General features: G+C 44.0%; 1 protein-coding gene across 1 annotated transcript in view; it reads left to right on the top strand.

The window, feature by feature from the left end:
• TYRO3 (TYRO3 protein tyrosine kinase) overlaps positions 1-19,269 on the top strand; it is a 41,673-nt gene extending 22,404 nt beyond the window's left edge. The window contains exons 10-19 of the mRNA XM_066321236.1: positions 4,002-4,131; positions 4,964-5,064; positions 5,995-6,090; positions 7,809-7,889; positions 9,531-9,623; positions 10,338-10,459; positions 10,789-10,898; positions 12,322-12,481; positions 13,815-13,951; positions 16,823-19,269. Coding sequence (XP_066177333.1) covers positions 4,002-4,131; positions 4,964-5,064; positions 5,995-6,090; positions 7,809-7,889; positions 9,531-9,623; positions 10,338-10,459; positions 10,789-10,898; positions 12,322-12,481; positions 13,815-13,951; positions 16,823-17,198 — 1,406 coding nt within the window. The 3' untranslated portion in view covers positions 17,199-19,269. The remainder of the gene's footprint in view (positions 1-4,001; positions 4,132-4,963; positions 5,065-5,994; positions 6,091-7,808; positions 7,890-9,530; positions 9,624-10,337; positions 10,460-10,788; positions 10,899-12,321; positions 12,482-13,814; positions 13,952-16,822) is intronic.
• Positions 19,270-20,123: the final 854 nt, after the last annotated feature.

The following is a 20,123-nucleotide window of genomic DNA, read 5'->3' on the forward strand; positions in this document are numbered from 1 at the left end:
ACAAAAGAATTTCTTGGCTCTACTGTGTCTTCTTAGAATAGAGTTTTACTGTGCTAAGTGCAGAGCAGAAGGGCAAACACAATAGAAATATGCAAATGAAGGTTTACACAGATTTACACAAGTAAATGTGACAGAAAACTCCTCTAATACAGGTTGTCTTCTTTGATTTAATTTTCTGCCTTTCCTGGCTAGTTTTAGTGAAGCCTGATTTAAACCTGGCTACATGGGGATTCATAATATTTTTACTGAATGTATTTATAGTAAACCAGTTTAGCTGTCTCCATGGAAAAGCTGAGCTACTGGCAGAAGAGGAAGATGATGGTACAGATGCCATACCATGCAATCTGAACTATGTGGAACGGTTTGTTGGGAGCAGAGAACATGCGCATGTGGAGCGCACTTCTAGTGCTGAAGGGCAGTTGGGCTCACTGCGGTGATTTGCTTGCTTCTTGTATTTCACAGTGAGTGGGAAATGGGAGGCAGGCTATGAAGTAGGGCAGGATGTTATATGGGGAGATGGGTAGAAGGGAGAGAGTGCTCTTGCTTGTGAAGAAAACTGTAACTTTTTACAACTGTTACTTTTTAGAACTAAGAGGAAGATTCTAAATAAAGATACAGATTGATGATAAGAAGTCAGTGAGGTGTGACCATACAAAAATTCCACAGTCTCCTGAGGTTTTTTTTTCCAAGTGCCTATGGCAGGACAAGATATCAGTCTCTGCTGCTGTCTTCCCACTCCAAACATCTCTGAGGAATCACACGGGTGTTGAGCTCTCCTGATACCTCCACACTGGGGGTGGCAGGGGATTCTAGAGGGGAGCTCCCAAGCAAGCAGGAGGTGGGAGATATGGGCAAAGCAGCCACTAAAGAACTGTATCCTTACTTGCAGTAGTGTGTTTAATGCTGGTTTTAGCATGCACATTACTCAGGTCCTTTGGCAGCCAAGTTTCTGTGACAAAGTCAGCACTGAAGGTCAAGTGTGAGCCCACAGTCACTGTTGGATCAAAGCTCTCAAATTATTTAAAAGAGATTGAAGGGGTGTGAAGGTTCAGATCTGAACCTAACTGAGGTTGGTCACTGGCTCTATCAGTTTTTTCCTTCTACTTTTTGATCGGGTATTTTCTGTGGCACCCAAATACAGACAGAAGTATCTGAAAGAAGTAGGAGTTCCCTTTGGAAAATGGCCATCACTGGCAAGAAGCCCCAGGGAATGTTAAGGGTTTGCATTTTACAGGGAGCTGGAATGGGATAATCCTGACAGCACTGTATGTTGTTGCTTGATTGTTTTTATTTACAAACCACTTCAGAAAACGTGGCATGGGGAGTGGTGCTTGTTTTGGCCAAATGCTGTCTGGAAGCACTTACATTTCTTCACAAGCATAACAGGCTGCAAGTAAAAGTTCACTGTGGAAACACTGACAGGCCTTAAGCAGCAGAGCTGCAGAAAGACTGCAGTTTTGTTTCAGGCCTGGTAGAAAACATAAGGCGCTTCCTTTCCTAAAATAGCAAACTGGCACTGGTCGCTTTATGTGAGAAATGCCAGGGGTGGTTTCTGACCAGCTCCCAGTGCGGCAATAAGGATGACTAAGCTCATATAAACTTTAAGTCGAATTTGTCATCACAGCAATGCTAGTGGGAGCTCCACCCTACTTATGCAGAGATCCTGTGTGCTATTAACAAAGACTGTTTTAATATTTTCAGAAACTTTCTCAGTAGAAACCTCATTTTTTCATTGTAGAGCAAGGAACAGAGTGATTTAATAGCCTTTTCCTATCTGTAACCTTCACTGTTGTAGGCAGGAGAAGCTTCTTGGGTTATGTTCTTTGCACACCTTTGAGATATAAACTTTCTGTGACATAAAAGGCCTCATCATCAATGGGCTCCTAAATACTCTTCTAAACTCTTCTAATAATAGTCTTCTCTCTGCCTTGTGCCTCTGTCTTAAGGCTGGTTGAAAAAGAGGGTGGTGCAGGAGATGGGAGAGAGACAGAGTTGAGAGAGGAGAGGCAACTTGTGTACTCCAGCCTCCTCTCAAGCTCAGTGACACAAGGGGGAAGCAACAATGTGTGGGGCAGAGGAGGAGAAGCAGTGAATTTCAACATTCATTTCTATTTTTGACACATTTTCTATAAACTGTAGGATGGGCTCCTGATTCCCAGCAGTTTAGATACAGGGAGAAGAATTTACTTTAGTTTTGTTTTGTTTTCATCCACACTCCTTTTGGAGGGGCTCCCCAGAAGTTGACTTAAATCCCTGCTCTCTCACTAGGGCAGCCAACAGACACTAGAAAAATAAGCTGAGAGAGGTTTGTCTCACCACAGGGGGAAGAAAACCTTATTGTTAACTATCAGAGAGGACCTTGTACATCAGTGTTGTTAGCTGTTTCTGCCCTGATAGGCACAAGCAGCCCAAGTGATTTGCTTCGAAATTGTGGAGAGGGTTGGAGTTACCTCTGTTGTATTTGAGAAATACAGCTTGTGTTTCTGATCTCTCCCTCCTCATAAACAGCCTTGAAGGCTGGGTTGAAAACTGCAGTGAGAGGGAGTGTCATAAGCCCCAGAGCCTGTAAAGCCTTCTGGGTGGTAAAAGAATATGTGAGTCACTGAAGGAGATAAGATGCTGGAAAATAAGTACTAAGGATCTGATAATTTGCTTCAAGTGGAGAAGTACAAGTCTGCTTCCTCCTTTGTCCACAGTTCTGTGTCCTTAAGCTCTACCTGTTTATTAGACTAATATTACTTCTTTGAAATCCTGGATGATAAGGCTCCTCAATGTAATCAATCAATGTTAATCAAGCCTCAGAAGCCTCTTGCTTACCAGGACTCTGCCAGTAAGGGTTGTCTGGCTCTTTTTCAGATGTGTCTATGCAGGGATCCATCCAAATTCCAGCCCATGAGCCTAACATCCCTTTTAAAACAGGTTTATTTATACTGTCATGACTTAAGTTGACTTACATCATCAAAGATGATTCTTCCTTACCTTCAGGTAAAGGGCAGTCAGCTGCTGAGGATGAGCAAGTGAGCATGAAGATAAACGAGGTGCTCAGGGACCTGGTACCTTTTCTTGTTCACTCTTAAACAATTTGGAGATATGAGGGCTATCCTAGATTTTAACAAACCCATTCAAATTCACATTTAATCTTAGTAATTGTATTTGGAGAAGAGATCTCTTGGGAAGTTGGATTAATTTATCATTTTTTCCAGGCATACATAATACTCTTTTTATTCAGAACTGTGTTGTTTATCTTCCTTGCCTGGCAGCTTGCTCAGATTGGCAGCATCTCCATTTCTTCTGTAGACATTCTGTAGTCAAAAGTATACGTATTCTGGGAGCAAATATTATTTCAGTCTTCGAACCTGTAGGCTGACTAACTTATTTCTTGACTCACAGGGGACCTTTTAAAATTCACCTTTTCTTTGGGAGAGACATTGAGAAGCTGCAACCAACCAAACAACGTTGTGAAGTTACAGCTAATACCGAGTCCCTCAGGGTGCTTCTCTTGGCGGAAAGGGTTAGAGGAAAAATGTAAATATTTCTAACCAGATTGTCATGAGGCAATTGTCCTTCTCTGTTGTCCTTCAAAATGCTGCCTGGCTGACTTTCAGGTAGTTCTGTGTAACCTGGTCAAGGTTCTGATGTCTGCCTCAAAAAGCACAGGGCAAGACCCACACACAGAATGCTCACATTCAGCAACATTTTTGTCCTGAGGCTCCAGTTTGAAGTGCCCCAGATCATGAGCTCATGTAAAACAGTAGAACCTGCTGCAGCTCCTGCTACTTTCTTAAGGGTCAAAACCAATAATTTCTGACAACTAGATGCTTCTGCTCTGCCTTTGCTGTGAGAAAGAGATGGTTTTCCTGATGATTGGCTGAGTACCTGTTTATGCCAAATTCCAGTGTACAAAGATCCACCGGGTCCAGCAGCATAGCTTTCCCATTTAAAAGCAAAATGAAAAATTGACAGTCTTCTATTTCCTGTCTGGTGTTTTCTCCATCATCTAGGTGGCCAGAGACAACCTCCTTATGGGACATCCTGGGTTCCTGTGGCATTGGGCATTCTCACAGCTCTGGTCACCGCTGTTGCCCTGGCTCTTATTCTCCTTCGGAAAAGAAGAAAGGAAACTCGGTTTGGGTAAGGGAGTTTCTCCTTGTGCTGGTTAGAGAGACCTCTGCTTTCTCTTCTGTTGTGGTTTCTGACTCAATTATTTTTTAAAAAAGCATTGTAGGTGGAGTACTTTTAGCAGTTTCTTTGGGTAACTGTATTGGTTGGGTTTTTGTTGGAATTTTGGCGGGGGGTTTGTTGTTATTGTTTTTTCCACGGTTTTGGGGTGCCTGCCTTTTCTTCAAAATAGCAACACCAAAAATACAGTAGAAAAAATGTTATGTTACAGCTAGGCCTTATTAGGCTACAGAACTATAAACTCTATCAAGGTAATTCCTAGCACTGATGCTTAAGAGATTCAAAGAGAAAAGATCCACAGATGAAACATCTGTATTCTAATGGGCTGAGCCCTTTACCCACACTTTTTTTCAGTCTGTCAGCTGATTGTAACTTTCTGACTGCCCAGAACCCTCTGGATCTCCAGTAAAGTTTCCTTTCCATCACTTCTGACACTTGGCTGTGGTTTGCTCCCTACTGCAAACAAGGTTCCCATTCTTTCCAGTCTCCCAGACCTCCCTATCTCAGCAGCATCTCTGTTTCTATGACTCCTTCAACCTGCCCCAACCTGCAGCTTCTCGCAGGCATTTGGGAGGAATGATTCCCCTGTTCTGAAAGGCTGTAGGTGCATCAGCAAAGCAGCATAAACACATTGTTCCTCCTCTCCAGATACACCCTCTTTAACAAAACAGTCTGCAGTATTTATATGGCAAGGGGTGAAAAATCATCCATCCTGTTCAGCACACCCTTTTAGAAGTGAATGGCCCATGTAATCATGGCCCTGTGTGTCTTTTCTGCCTTCTAGCCATGCCTTTGGCAGTGTGGTTGGCAGAGGGGATCCAGCAGTCCATTTCAGAGCTGCCAGGTCTTTCAACAGGGAGGGCCCAGAGCTCATTGAAGCAACATGTAAGTAAAATGACCTGAGTGATTGCCTGGGAAGCTGTGTTCATGCATTTACAATGCTCTCTCTGTTTTCACTGAAACTGATGTTTCTTGATCAAAAACATGGGATTAATTTACAATGAGGCCTAGAAACTGAATTGCAGAGGTGAAAGGACAGAATGGCTGTTGCCATACCAATTACATAGCCCTTGCTAATTACAGCAACAGTCATTATGTATATTAATGCAAAACATAAATTCACCACTCCCCTGCCCCAGTTTCACTCTACAAGGACTCCTTTGACTGGAATATAATCCAGTAGTGAGATAAATATGGCTGAACAATATTAGCAGGACTTTTTAAACTCAGTATGCTAAGCTGTGCTGCAAGCATGAATTAATCAGTCTTGGAAAGCCAGGAATTAGTAACGTATCAAACAGGAGACTGAGTCCCAGGAATGACCAGATGATCCATTAAGGTGATCCATTTCTGTCTCCTGGTTCAGGAAGGGCATGGCTCTCTGTGGCAGCACTGCATAGCTGGGTTAGGATGATGCTCCAGAGGGCCATTAAAATGGTGCAGCTCCATCAACTTAAATTAAGCTGTATGAACCAGTGTCTGTCAGTGGCCCTTCGGATTGGATTTTGTCTTTTCAGCATTCTTTACATTATTTGTGTATTCCTGTTGCTCTTGGAGTGTTTATTATCATACCCTCTCTCTTTAAGTACTGTGAGTACATTTTCTGATGGTTGAAAGTTGCTGGCTGCTTGTCTGTGGTGAGGCTAGAGGACATGGAAGGGAATTCTGCCTTTTTCAGGTTTTCATGCTTACAGTGTGGGAATCAGATTTGAGATGGAGATTAGAACAGGTGATTCTTGATGTTGTGACAGAATATTTAAATATCCCTTATTTGGTGCTTCATTTGTTTTGTTGTTGTTTTTGTATTTTTTCCAGTGGAGAGTGTAGGGATCAGTGATGAGTTGAAGACAAAACTAAAAGATGTCTTAATCCAGGAACAGCAGTTCACCTTGGGAAGAATGTTGGGCAAGGGTAAGAACCAAAACTGAACAAAGCTTTACATTTAAAATCCCACTTGTGTTATTGTAACTGTTGAGTAGGGAGAAGCAATTACAAGCAGCCTACTTTCTCTTCAGCTTGTGGATGGAAATAAAATGGAACTATCCCTTGTGCTGGGATAAAACATTTCAGAGGTTTAGCATAACTAAGAGGATATTGGCTAAGCCATTCCTATAATATGGCTCTACACAATCATGAACTGCAGTCCATGCTCAGCTTTCCAAAGTAGTGTTAATTCACTGGTTTGTGAATTTCTTGCAGAGATTTAAACAAAGGGATATTCAATTCAACTTCACCTTCTTCCTTTTTTATAAGACTAGTTTTATTGCAGTTTTTTTTTACCCTTCCCACAGGGAGCATTCTTCCCTTCATCTCTCCTAGAACAAATGCATTTCTTTCAGAGCAGGAAGATGACCTTCCTGCAGAAGTGGTCTCAGAGGGCTTAACAATGCTAACTATTTAAGCAGCTGTGTCATCTGTTTGTGAGTGTTAGCTCTTGGCCAATTTCTGAGATCCTGCTTCAACCCTTTTGGGCTGCTCCCATGACAGGTAAATTGAAATTGGCTGCAGAGGGGCCCCAGGGCATGGCCTTGGTGTGGGATGCTAGCTGGCAGGATCTGGTCTGTGCTGCCAGCCCCACTGCCACAACCCCAGGTTACAGGTTATGTAAGATGACATAACTGCATTGTCTTGGGCTCTGCTGGCTCTACAGCTGAGCAACAGCTCCATAGTATGGAAGCAGCACAAAATACCTTTGTTCCTTCCCATTTTCCTGATTTGTGGTCAGATCCGCTGCTCGTGGTTTTTGTGATGTCAGCATGTGCCATCGAGTAGTGAAGGACACTAGTGAAAAAGTGGTGGGAAGATAAAGCTTCTGGGGTAGATGTCCTGAGAGCCATATTTTGATTCCTTCTTTTCAGTGTCAGAGTACCTCATACAAATGCATTTTGGGTGGGGTAAGCAGTTACAAAATTAGGGAAAGCAAATCTAGAGCCAGATCTAATGCAAAGAGGCTGTTAGGCTGTGGTATAAAGTCTCTTTAGGGTAAATATTTTGAAGAGCTTTTGGCCTGTTGCATTTCCTCTTAACTACCTTAGAGAAAACACCAGGGCAAAACACTGCCTTCTGTGAATCAACATATCACTCACACGCAAGCAGATACTGTGTATGTTTTCTCTGGTCAGCTGTGATTTATAGAAGTAATTCTCTGAGTTTTGAGAGATAAGGCTGACTGTGTCTCAAATGGTTGAGTCCTAGCACTATCACTCAGCTCTGGCTGTCAATACTAAGAGCTTCCTCAGCCAGCCCCTCCACTTGCTGCTTCATCAAAGAGCCTCCTCTCTGAACAGAACCTCACTCAGACTCATTCCTCATGATATGGCTTCCCCAGAAATATCTGCCCAACTTAAACTCTGTCTCTGCATCATCTATCTGCTCAGGGGTTGCTTTTTTCCCTTCTCATTTTCCTTTGCCTTCTGGACTGCCAGCACAGCGAGCTCTGTCTACTGGTAGTGATATCTCTTCTAGACACACGTGCTGAAAGCTGCTGTCTGGAACTGCAGAATGAAAAATGAAGCATTTCTTATGGGTACTCAGTTTCTTTGCCAGTGACCCCTGAAGTGAACCTGCTGTGAATCATACTTTCCTCACAAGAAGCTGTTCCCTCACTGCCTACTCTGATAATTTTACAGGGGAGTTTGGGTCAGTTCGAGAGGCACTGCTAAAGCTAGATGATGGCTCTTTCCAGAAAGTGGCAGTGAAGATGCTGAAAGGTATGTGGGAACAGGGCTACCTGAATTACTTAAGAAAAGAGAGCTTGGAAAGATTAAATGTTGTCTGTCCTATTCTCAGCAAATTCCCTGGTGCTCTTTATTTCTCTCTGAGCTTTCCACTCTACTCATGTTGTCTCCATCCCTTTCATGTCAGTCTTTTTGTAGTGGAAGCTCTTCAGGAAAGGACCTATACCACCTTAGTTGCTTCTACAGCACGTAGCATGTGGTGAATGCATCCAAAACCACTGCATCATGTAGCACAGACAGCTCAGACTGGTCTGCTCTGCCCTAATAATTCAGCAGTGAAACAACAGTATTCCTGCAAGCACACAGCCTGGAATAAACACAGGAGTGTTTGGACTGAATGCAGTGACAAGCTATCTCATCTCAGTCCGCACATTTGACTGAACAGTCCAGCTCCCTTCTGATTTGACATTTGGTGATCGTACATAACGAGGGCAGCTAACAGGCAGAAGTCTGTAACAAGAAATGCAATTAAGAGATAGGTATAAATCAAAGGAAATGTGCATGTATGTGTGTTTATATATGTTGACCTACATTATTTGATCCCTTTTGCCTGTATAAGGCAAAAATTAACTGTGACTGACTGAAAGCAGTCACACTCACTTATCTCTGGAACTCAGTTTGGTGTTACAGAATAACAGCCTGTACTAAATACACTTAGTACCATTCTAGTGTAAGTTGTATCATTTTATCCAGATGCAACAATAATTCTAATCAGTTTGCAAGCTTTTCTGTAGTCAGAATGTCTCCCTTCAGGCATCTAACTTAGAAACAATCTGTCAGCTTCCAGAGGCACCTTCCTTTCTTCTCTGACTGTGAAAAGGGAATCTCCTTTTGTCCTCTGAATCATATTGAAATTACTTGCCTAATGCAGATAATATGAACACTCATCTACAGGTCTGAGACTGATCTTGCAGCAGAACTGAAGGACTCTTGCTAAATTCAGCAGCGGCAGTGGTGGAAGTAGTCGACTGGGATACTTCTTGATCATATTGATGTATTTCCATAAATCTGGAGTCACAGCAATGAGAAATAATTTGCTCCAAAACTTTGCTGATGTATGTGGCTGCTGAATTTGGTCCAAGCTGTCCAGTAGTGTGGTTATTTAAGAAATCTTAGCTCTAGTACTTTATAAGAATTAATTATGCTGAGAGACATAAAAGCATTGATCTTTCATGCCATCCTTGTCAGAGATGAATTGGGCCCTGCTGTGCCAGTCAGGGGCTCCAAGCCATCTCCTCAGTCTCAGTATTTTCTTTCATTTCTGTGATGTCTCCTCTCCCTGACATTTGTAGTTTAGATTACTTTACCTAATTAATTCTTAAATCTTTAACCCCCATACAGTTTGCAGAGCTTCCAATGAAAGTTCTTACTGAGAAAAGAGCTGCTAACCTGTGGTTCTTTACTCTGCCAAGAACCAATTTACCAGATGTCCCTGATATGTGCTGCCCATCCCAGGAGAGAGTGTCAGGCTCTACTTTGTTGTAAATTGGCTTATCTAGCTATAGGTCTGAGAAGATGTGCTGTGCCACAAAGAACAAGCTTTTGACAATCGTTATTTGTAAAGTCCCTTGGAGCCACCTACAAAGAAAGAAAACTTACAGTCCCTTTTTTCAGCGGACATCTTCACCTCAACTGACATTGAGGAGTTCCTGCGGGAGGCTGCCTGTATGAAAGAGTTTGACCACCCTCACGTCACCAAACTGATCGGTAAGACAGTGCTGCTGCTCATGCCACAGAGCACCTCCTGCTCCTGCATTATCCCACACAGCCTCACTCTCCCCAGCAGGGCTGGTGCAGCCTGCTCTGTGCTGCCTGGAGTCCTGTGTAGATCAGCACTGCTCCTTCCCAGACCCCAGGGAGCTGGAGTGTGTGTAATTCTCCTCACATCTGCCCTCACACATCAGGAACAACCGTCTCCTATTTAAGCTGTTTCTTTAGTTCTTGCAAATGCATCAGGGGGACTTTGGCTGGCTGAGACATGTCTAAACTGATGTGAAATGTGAACAGGTGGGCAGGTAGACTATAAATAGGAGGAACACTGTGCCTTTCCAAAACACTGAGTAAGAAGCAAGACATTTGTGGGTGGACGCTTTGCAATGCAGGTGTTTTCCAGAATGTGGAGATTGCTCTGCAGAGCCTGGGGTTGGAGCTGTCTGGTCTGGAGTGGTCCTAGAAACATTTATAGTTGGTCCTGCAAGAAGAGCTGAGAGGCACAAGGCTCTTAGTACAGACTCTGAAGTCAACAGGGTTAAAGGCATCTTAACTGACATAAAGTCATAGAAGCTTGGAGCATGGAATCTACCCACCAAAACTGCACGTTTTCCTCCAGATCTGTAAGAGGAAGGCGCAGAAGCCTGTAAGATTCCTCCTAGGAATAATCTGTTTGCTAACACCCCTTTGCTGTGTGTGTGTCCTCATCAGGAGTCAGTCTACGAAGCCGTCCCAAGGGCCGTCTCCCAATTCCCATGGTGATCCTGCCATTCATGAAGCATGGAGACCTCCATGCTTTTCTGCTGATGTCACGAATTGGGGAAAACCCATTTGTAAGTCTGTCATACTGTAGAATTCCTTCTGGGTAGATAGGGACTTTCAGAGAATGTATTTGGAGCAGCTCAGGATTGGTCTCCTCAATGCCAATCACTGGCAAGTGGTTGGATTTTAATACCAGAGGAAGTTGTGAGGTGTGATCTTAAAGTATTTTGTTCCATGCATGTTGAGGACCAGCTCCTCCATCCCATCCCATCCCATCCCCTCCCTGTATTCCCCATCCGTACTCTGGGAAGTGGAAGCAAACCTTGCATATGTCATATGAGTTTTGTCATATGAGCTTAAAAACCTCTTGGAACAGAAGCTAAACTGTTATTTCTTACAGAACTTGCCTGTTCAGACACTCCTCAAGTTCATGATTGACATTGCAAGCGGGATGGAGTACTTGAGCTCAAAAAATTTCATACACAGGGACCTTGCAGCTAGGAACTGCATGTAAGTGATTCATGAGCTTTTCAAGAAAAGAAAGACCAGAGTGGGTGAGGGATAAAAAAACCTTTTGCATGACAGACATATGAAGAATGCTGATCTTTGCATATAAGTGACAATCAACATAGGAGAGTCATGGTCATTGTGGTAGAGGGTGTGGTGGTGCTGCTGGGAGCAGGGAGCAGCTCCTAAAGTCCCACTTTTGATCTTTCAAACAGACCCTTTTTATAAGGAACTTTTCCATCATTAGTCTGCACATAGAGTTCCATAGAGTTGATTACAATATGTGTTTGTAATTAGCCACTCCAGTGGCTGTGTGTCAGCATAGGCTATTTGTTCCACCATATAAAGTAACCAACAGGAGGGAATGGATTTGGCTGTGTTAGGAGAAAAGGACTTCCATTGTATCATGAAGTCTGTATTTCTGGTATCTATTTTGAGGACTTGATTATCACAATACAAGAATTGTAGTTTCCTTGAAAGCTGGTGGGGAATGCCTCTAAAAATAAGTGCATGGTGATCACACCATATGATCCCACTTCACTGTTCTTGACACCAAACTACCTTGGCTGCTTTGAAGGAAAGAAAAGTCCTTTTTTTATCCTTTCCACTCTGTTTCTTCCCTGAGAATGGAGTAAGGAACAACTCATTGTGACAACAGAACTCTGCCTCTGAACAAAACCACAACAACCAATAAAATCCACAATGAGACACAGATTTCCAAAGGCATTTCAATGTCCAGATGTACAGACAAAGAGCCTGATAGTTATGATGAAAAATGATGGGTTAGCCTGCTTTGACATTTATGAGAAACCCATACTGATTTTCTGGTTTTGTAGACATCTTCTAGAGGAAGCTGAATGCTTATTTCAGCACATCATCTGGGGAAAGCAGTGAGTTCTTTATGAGGCCCAGGAGGATAAAGTGTTTGTGGGCTTTACTTGGACTATCTGCCAACATGTATGGGTTTAAGTGGGTGACAGAGCAATTCAGACCATTAACCAGGCCTGGAGAGGAGATGCTGCAGATATAACAGTTCAGGCAGTTTTAACAGGTAGTCTAGGCAATCACCCTATGATTTTTTTGATTGCCAGTACAAGGTACAGGCCTTGGTGATAGCAGTGAGCATTGCAGATGTCCTCTGATAATCCTGGAAACAACAGAATGTATCTGAGTTTGCTTTTTGTAAGAGACTAGACCATCTGAGCCTAGCCACTTCCTTAGTCATAATTAGTTCCCTGTTTGTCTGAAGGAACTAGTTTGAGACCACTAAGCTATTTCACACACTGATCACCAAGTAGATGAAACCATTCTCCTTTTGTGTAATACTTGGTGAGCCATATACCTCAGTTCTCTGAATTTTTAATTTTTTTTCCTGAGGTAACCAATAAATGCTTTCTTTTCCTTAACTGTGAAAACTTTCCCATAGGTTGGATGAGAACATGAACGTGAGTGTTGCAGACTTTGGACTTTCTAAGAAGATCTACAGTGGAGACTACTACCGCCAGGGCTGTGCCTCCAAGCTGCCAGTGAAGTGGCTTGCTCTGGAGAGTCTGGCAGATAACCTGTACACAACGCACAGTGATGTGGTGAGGTTTGCTCCCGTGCACTGGGGACCATTTGTATTCCTGCTGGAGTGGAGGAGTCCTGCTGAGGGTGGGAAAAGGCCCTGGTGATAGGAAAGGGGGTTCACCTTGTGTTTGAGGGATGGTGCTACCTCTGCCTTGGGTGCTGTCAGAACTCAAGGCTAAAAATATATGAGTGATTAATGGCAGAAGACATCAACCCTTTTCTTCTTCTTGTCCTTTTGTCTTTTATTTTTCAATGTTTATCCCCATCCTCTTTATCTTTCCGCTCCTGCTCTTCCTTTTCCTCTCTTTATGCAGTTTCTTCTCTCTTACTTTTTTTCCTTTCTCTTGTGCCTGACAGTTTGAAGGTCACATTTGAAAAGCATGTAACCCACACACTTACATACAAGTGCAGCAAGGGTACTCTGTGCTGCAGAAGGCATTGGTGGAACTCCATAGATCTGACTACATCAGTGCTTAGGCACTCCCCGTAACTTTCCCCTGACAAGGCTAAACCCATTCATCTGAAATTGTTACTTATTTTCCTTTGAGGATTTTTTTTTTCCTGATACTGTCTTCCCTCTTCCTTGCTGCCTTTTGATCTATTTTCACACTAGTTTGTCCTTCAGTCTTGTGGACTTGCCTTTCCAGTTATCCCTGTCACGGTGCCCTTGAGGAGATAACCACAAGTGCCTTGTAACGTGGCTGCTGCCTTGCCCAGCCATTGCTGCATCCACTGTGGGCAATGTTCAGTGATTGCTGATCACTAGTTCAGCCAGTTTACAACAGACATTGGACAGGAGTTTGCTTATGAAAATAACAATTTTTTTGCATCTCACAAGCCTTGCAGTTCAGTTGAAAAGTACAAATATGGCTGTGCAGTGTGGAGCAGAAATGAATGTGAGCCATAAGTGCTTTGTTCCTTGCCCTGCTTATTCACCAAACTCTGCTTTCACTTGTGTCTGTACATTACCAGAAACTCAGAATATGGTTAAATGAATTAAGAAACTGATTTGTGAGCCCCAAACCAAAATCTTCTTCTAGATGGGAACCAAACAACTGATACCACATACCTTAAAGAACATAAGTAGGAAAGGTCTGCAGGTGGAAGACGAGTAGCTCCCAAGTCCCTGCTCCACTGCAAGATGAGGCTGGGCAGGGCCTTCAGCTGTCTCCTATGATGTGTCAGCATCAGCAGTATGTGGTGGGTCATTTCTGTTTCCTGGCTAGAGTTTGGGTAGTCCTTGCATCACTGCTGCTCAGATGACATTACCCAGCTCAGTCTGGAAACTGAAACCAAGCCCAGCGAGCAGGGAACAGTCTGTTCACTTGTTCTGTTGCTGTTCTCTTTCAGTGGGCGTTTGGGGTGACCATGTGGGAGATTGTGACCCGAGGGCAAACCCCTTATGCTGGCATAGAGAATGCAGAAATCTACAACTACCTCATCAGTGGGAACAGGCTGAAGCAGCCCCCGGAGTGCCTGGAAGATGTGTGAGTACTTCCTCACCCTGCTGACATGACTTTTTGAGAAACTTGGCTCGCTGGAGGGAAAGAGAGGCAGCTGGCTGGGATGCTGATCTGAATATCTCCACTTTCCAGTACACAGAGCCATTCACTAGAAAGTCTCTGGGTTAGTTACTAGATATTCTTTGCTGGCAGAGCTCCCAGGAACCTGTGGTAACTACAGAAGCAGCTAACTTGGCTCAATGGGTTCAACAGTGTCAACATCAGTTCTTGGCTTTGTAGAAACTGTAGTTGTGTTTCCAGAATCACTGAACCCTGCCTTCTCAGGCCAGCATCTGAGCAAAGGGATGAGTTCCATGGCACACCCTGAAGGCTGAATAGAGAGGCAATCTAGCAGGACTAAGAGGAAACTGGACTGCAGAGACAGTGGCCTGCATGTGTCTTTCAAAACATGGCCCAGTTTTCCAAATTTAATCTGCTGCTCTCAGAAATGGCAGGCTGAAAGAGAAGAGAGCAGATGGGACAAACTAAAGTTGTGTAGATCAGTGTCCCACCTTAAATTACATCTAGGAGAAAATCCAGGACAATCTCGAAGGTTCTGGTTGCGGACATTTTCAGACTTCCAGGAAGGACCCAGATAGCCCACAGGGCAGCAGGCAGCCACATGCTGCAGCCCGTGCTCCTGCCTTAATCCTGCTGCCAAGGGATCACTCTTGGCCAGCAGGTCACAGGAGATGTTTGCTCAGGAACCCTTCTTCCATAGGTGGTGGTTGGAGATTCCTGGTCGCCTCACATGGGGCTGGGATCCCCCAGGATCAGGGACACACACAGGGAGTGTCAGCATAGCTTATCCTGGGGTAAAATCTTGTCTTGCCTGGACAAGGTGAAATCATTTCACTGAGTGCCCAAGCAAGGCTCAGTTTTCTGTGTGTTGTGCCCAAAGCAAGATATAACTATGAGCACTGATTTTAGTGGTCTAAGACCTCTTTCCTCCCTCTTCCCTCCTGCTCTGATGGTGGATTATTTCATGTAGTTGCTTTCTCCTTTTCCTTTTTTTCTGCATAAGGAATAATCTGTACTCGTCTTACTAAAGCTGCATGCTTTTATCTTCTCAGCAGTTCATTTTAACTTCTCTTGAGTATAAATGAAAACATTGTTATTATCACTGCTTAAATTAATTACACATCTGAATCTTGACTGCTCTGTGTAGATTTGTTCCAAGTTGTGGAGCTTATGGCTGTAGGATGTTAGAGATGCAGAAAGTAGAGAAGAGACTCAAAAACTTACTAGATGGGCACTAGAGAAAGATCCATCAAAAACTACTGAAAAGGTACAACCATTGTGAGCTACAGGTTGTTGAGACCTGAGAGAATATTCCAGAAAGATTGCACTACATGCCCACCCTCAGTTTACACACTTTCCCCAAGTGTTGCTACTGGACTCTGTCAGGCATAGAGTACTGGGGCAAATGGACTTTTGGGCTGATTCAGGACAGCCAGTATTTTTCTGCCTTTCTTTCAAATGGATTATGCTGATTGACAGCAAAGGTAAAAGAAAGTATTTAACTTGCTTGCACAGAATTGGAAGTTTCTGGTTTATCTGCAGCATTTATAATTATTTCTACTGTTTGTGAGGGATGTAGACCAGGATTAAGACAAGTGAACCATAGAAGCTTTCTGTAAAAGTAGTGTGAGATCAAAAACAGTCTTATAAATGTGATCACCAGGAATACAAGAAGTAAAATAAAACCCATCACAAAATGCTTTATTTCCCAGTAAAGGCCATATCAGATTTTTTCCCATTTACAAGTTCAACTGAGGTTCATTTGTATGCAGTGTTTTTCAGTGCTAGCACTGTGCTTTGTTCTTGTTCCCTGCAAAACTGGCAACAATGACAGCATAGGAATGCAGCTGCCAGTGCTGTGGGTGATGCACAGAGTGGAGAAGGACAGTGGCTGTGCTCCAGCACAGCACTATGGCCAGAGGCCTGGCCAACAGGAGGGTGGCAGCATGGACATGGAGCTGCCAGCATGGCCAGAGGGCAGGAGGAGAGCTCCTCTTCCCTTGCCCAAACACGGGCCAGCAGAGCCAGTGATGGTCTCCTCATGCTGGCCCTGGAGCAGCTTGAGCTGAGGTAGCTGGTGTTTGATGTAGGAGGAAGGCTGCAGGATGGGACCTGGGCCTGGTAATGGCCCTGAACATGTCTTCTGCACCAAGCTGGTACCTTTGTAGCTGAAAGGCCATTTCAGCATCCCTCTTCCAGCACTGAATCTGTTGTCCATTCTTTAACATCCCTCTAAACAAACCCAGTGTGCCTTTTTCCAGCCCTGTTGACTGGCTGTCAGGGAGCAGCAGCAGCAGCACACTTCTGTTACTCTGGGAGCACAGAGTTAACACGGTGTGAAAGAAATAATACTCTGGAAATAACATGCACCTCCCACAGTTTGATCTTTGTTTTCTCCCTGTGATTTATCTGTCTTGAACTAGAATTTGGAGGGATGGCTTCAGCTGTGGCAGAGGCTGTGAGGGTGCTTTTTGTGAATAAATGCAAAAGCTATTACTAGGTGATGTCACACTCACGGTCCTATTCTAGATCCCTAGAGACAGCAGAACAAGAGCCTTACCAAAAAATTCAGCACACTTTGACAGGGCTTTTGGGTTTTTCATACCATCTAAATAACCTTTTTGACCAAAAGGAGAATGCCCCTGAAAATGGGAAGAAACGAGAAATTAGACCCATAATGGCCATCAATGCTGTGTCACCTGTGCAAGGTCAAAGCAGACAGGTTTTGAGGGAAGTGTCTGTGTTTTTTAAGCTTCACTGCCCAGAGCCCCTGTTCAGAGGTGCAGAGCATGCCTGCTCCGCTTCTCAGTGCTCTTGTCTCCCTCTGTTTTGCAGCTATGATCTCATGTGCAGATGTTGGCATCCTGAGCCCAAGCTACGCCCCAGCTTTGGAGTGCTCCGGTCCCAGCTGGAAATGATTCGTGGGAGGATGTCCACACTCTCTTCCAGTCAAGATCCTCTCTATGTCAACATTGGGAAGGACAAAGAGGTGTCTGGAAGTGACCCTGCCCTGCACGCCTCCTTTGGAAACATGGATGCTGAAGAGACTGTTGCTGGGGCAGCTGCTGCTGTCACAAGTGACTATCGCTACATCATGAGCCCCTTGTGCCTTGGAGATGATGCTGAGGGTGAAAGGCATCCAGATGGACAAGAAGGGGAGCACAAAAGCCTTCTGTATGAGCTAGAGACAGAAGGAGAGAAAAGTTGCTAGCTTGTACATAGCAGTGACACTCTGCTTCCCTGGGACTGGATGTGTGCAGCATGGTGCTGTGTCTCCTGGGGCTCTGATGTCGGATCTGGAACAGCTTTGAACAGCACTGGCCAGAGCTCTTGGGCAGCTTTTGTAGCTTTCACCACCTGTGTGGGCTGCAGTGGCAAATAGCTTGGAAGAACTGCAACTCCAACAACCCCCTGGATTTGAAGGGGGAGGCAGTAGGGTTACAGGTTGACCACATCCTGCTGAAAGGAGTTCAGAGCTAAGGCAGCAGTCAGAGTCTGTGCTCTGCTTCTTCTCACTGAATGCTGGAGCAGAGCTGAATACACCTTCTGTTCAGTCAGTGCTTGCTCTTGTGTAGATGTTGTCTTCAATCCTGGCTGCGTGACTTTGGGACTGGTACGTCTGAAAACACTAGTGGGTATTTATATTGTCATTCAGGACAAGAGGGAAAAATTCCCCTCATGTTCACTCAGCAGTACTGCCTAGACTTGTTGCCTACCTCAGTGGTTCTCAAACTGATCAATGGATCTGCTCCTACCCAGCACTGAATTTGAACATCTTGCTCATTTCATGCAGTGACATTTGCCGCTTCCTCAGTCCAGGGGTCTTTTAAAAGTTTCAGACTCTTTTGGTGAGCAAGGAAATTAGGAAAAAAAAAATGAAAATCCAGCATTCCTCTTCTCCCCATGTACCTTTTTTTATGTTTTTCTTTTTGTTCTGTTTGATGCCAGTTCAGGCCTGACTAGACTTGCAGCTGACATTAAAATGCAAAGGGAGGGAGAGCAGCTGGCTTGTGTGAGGGCAGAATCCAACTTCAAAGGAATGGAAAGGAAGCAGTGTAGAGAGGACTTAACAGCAGCATGGGGAAACAGTGCTAATTAGTGCTAAGTGCTGCCCTCCAGGAGAGGAAGAAGACTGAGATACAGAATGACAGACTTGCTCAGTTTCAGCAGGAGCGGGATTCAGTGTTTGCTTCAAAGTCGGATTCTTTCAGTCATTCTCTTTATTAGTCCTGTGTCTTCTTCAAACAGCCAAGAACTGTAGCTGCTATAATGACATGTGAAATCAGTTTCAGGAAGATGTGTGTCTTGAGGGGAGGAACCAACTGGAAGATCTCTGTTTGAAGAGAGAGGCCTCATGATGAAAAACTTGAGAACCACTGGCCTTCCTATTTAGGCGGTTTTTTGGCATGCTGTAAAAGTCACATAAAACACGGAGTAGTATCACTGCAGCCTTCCAGACAGGGCAAAATTAATGGTTTTGCTCTTTGAGTTTTGTTTTGTTTCCCAATCAGCATGTCTGACTCACTGTAACTGCAAGTGCTTGTGTGGTTTTTAATAATTTAATATTTTACTGTAAATCAGCATTTGTTTTGTGCAGTGGTTCCCAGCAAGGAAGTGCAGTTACATCTTGCTCTACTTATCCTAAATATTTGCTAGATCTTAATTTCTTTTATTTTCACTGCGCTGAAAACTTGGTGGTATTAGGATTCCACATTGCACTTCCTCAAACTAATACCATAAATGTCAGCATTTACTAAGTTGCCAAAGGTGGGACCAAAAAGTCAAATGAGCTTGCAGACTTGGTATCAGAACACTCCACCCTTCGATACCCAGTATTTGCTTATTGTAAGGTTGGGTCTAAATATAAAATTCAGGTCAAGTTTCAGTGCTTAATAAGAACTCTTCCTAGGGAAGGGGAATTTCAGCCTGGGACTTGAGCATAGGTCCTTTCTGTTAAGTTTCCTACTGAACAGAGATGTCCTACAGGTGTTTCCAGAAATTCAGTATGGTTTCTCAGTCACAGATACAAATTCTACCATCTTACACCCCAGGTGGTACAGGGTTTTCTTTTCACTTAGCTGGAATGCTGTAAATGCCGGTGAGAAGATAACACCTAACAAAGGGTAACATAAACCTGTGCAGTGCACTTTTGCAGTGAGGGCAGAAGGCTATGCTCCCTGCAGCTGCCTAGGAAGTGCAGATGTACATATAGACTCTAACTCTGGGAAGCATGTCTTTAGTTTTTATGCATTTTTTAATAATAAAATCTGTACTGTGTTTGAGTCCCAGCCTCTTAACTGTGCCAGAACGTGGGATCATGCTCACTAACTGTGTGGGGTCATAATCTGCCCCAGCTAAAAGACATCTTTCTTCCTTCACCAAGCATGACTGAGCTGCTTCTTGGGGGCAGAGAACATGTTTGGCCTGCCCGGGTGACAGTTACTCTGCATTGCTCCACCCTTGAGATTTTGAAGGCCCAAATCTGATGGGCAAGGGCTGGTGGTTCCACAAAGAGGCTCTATGGCCATTTACTGGCACGTGGTGCTTCCTACCCAGGAATACCGGACCTTTCCGTCAGTTCCTCCCTGAAAATTGTCATGTGCGCGCATCCAACTACTGGCAGTGCTCTCACTGGAAAAGAGGTTTGGAGGAGGTGGGTAAAATTCAGCTCCTGACTCAAATGTTCTAAGTACAACATAAAAGAGCCTCTGGATTTCCAACTTGCAGAGGAGAAAAGGTGTACCTCACACTTTTATTCTTCACAAGCAAACACCATGCTGCACGCCCTCTGCCTGCAGCTCACACAGAGAGGAAGAGTGATGGGAAATGGCACAAGCACTCACCCCCCATCTGCAATGCAGGAAAAATGACTTCCAAAGCATGAAGCAGCTGATTTAGTTAATATTTTAAGGTTCCAGTGCCCAGTGATGTCCCTTAGATCTGGTTCAAATGATGATTTAATCCTTTTGCATAAAAGCCTGGACAGACCAGGTACAAATGAGGCTGTGTTGTGGGTGGGAGAGATAACACTAGAAGAAGAACAAGTGAAAAAAGAGGGAGGGAAGGAGATTTTAAAATCGGGACAGATGGGATGAGCTGTCAGGAGCTAGTCAGAAAGCAGAAATATGAAATTTTA

Source organism: Sylvia atricapilla, chromosome 6 (assembly GCF_009819655.1).
Source record: "Sylvia atricapilla isolate bSylAtr1 chromosome 6, bSylAtr1.pri, whole genome shotgun sequence".
Classification (NCBI taxonomy): domain Eukaryota; kingdom Metazoa; phylum Chordata; class Aves; order Passeriformes; family Sylviidae; genus Sylvia; species Sylvia atricapilla.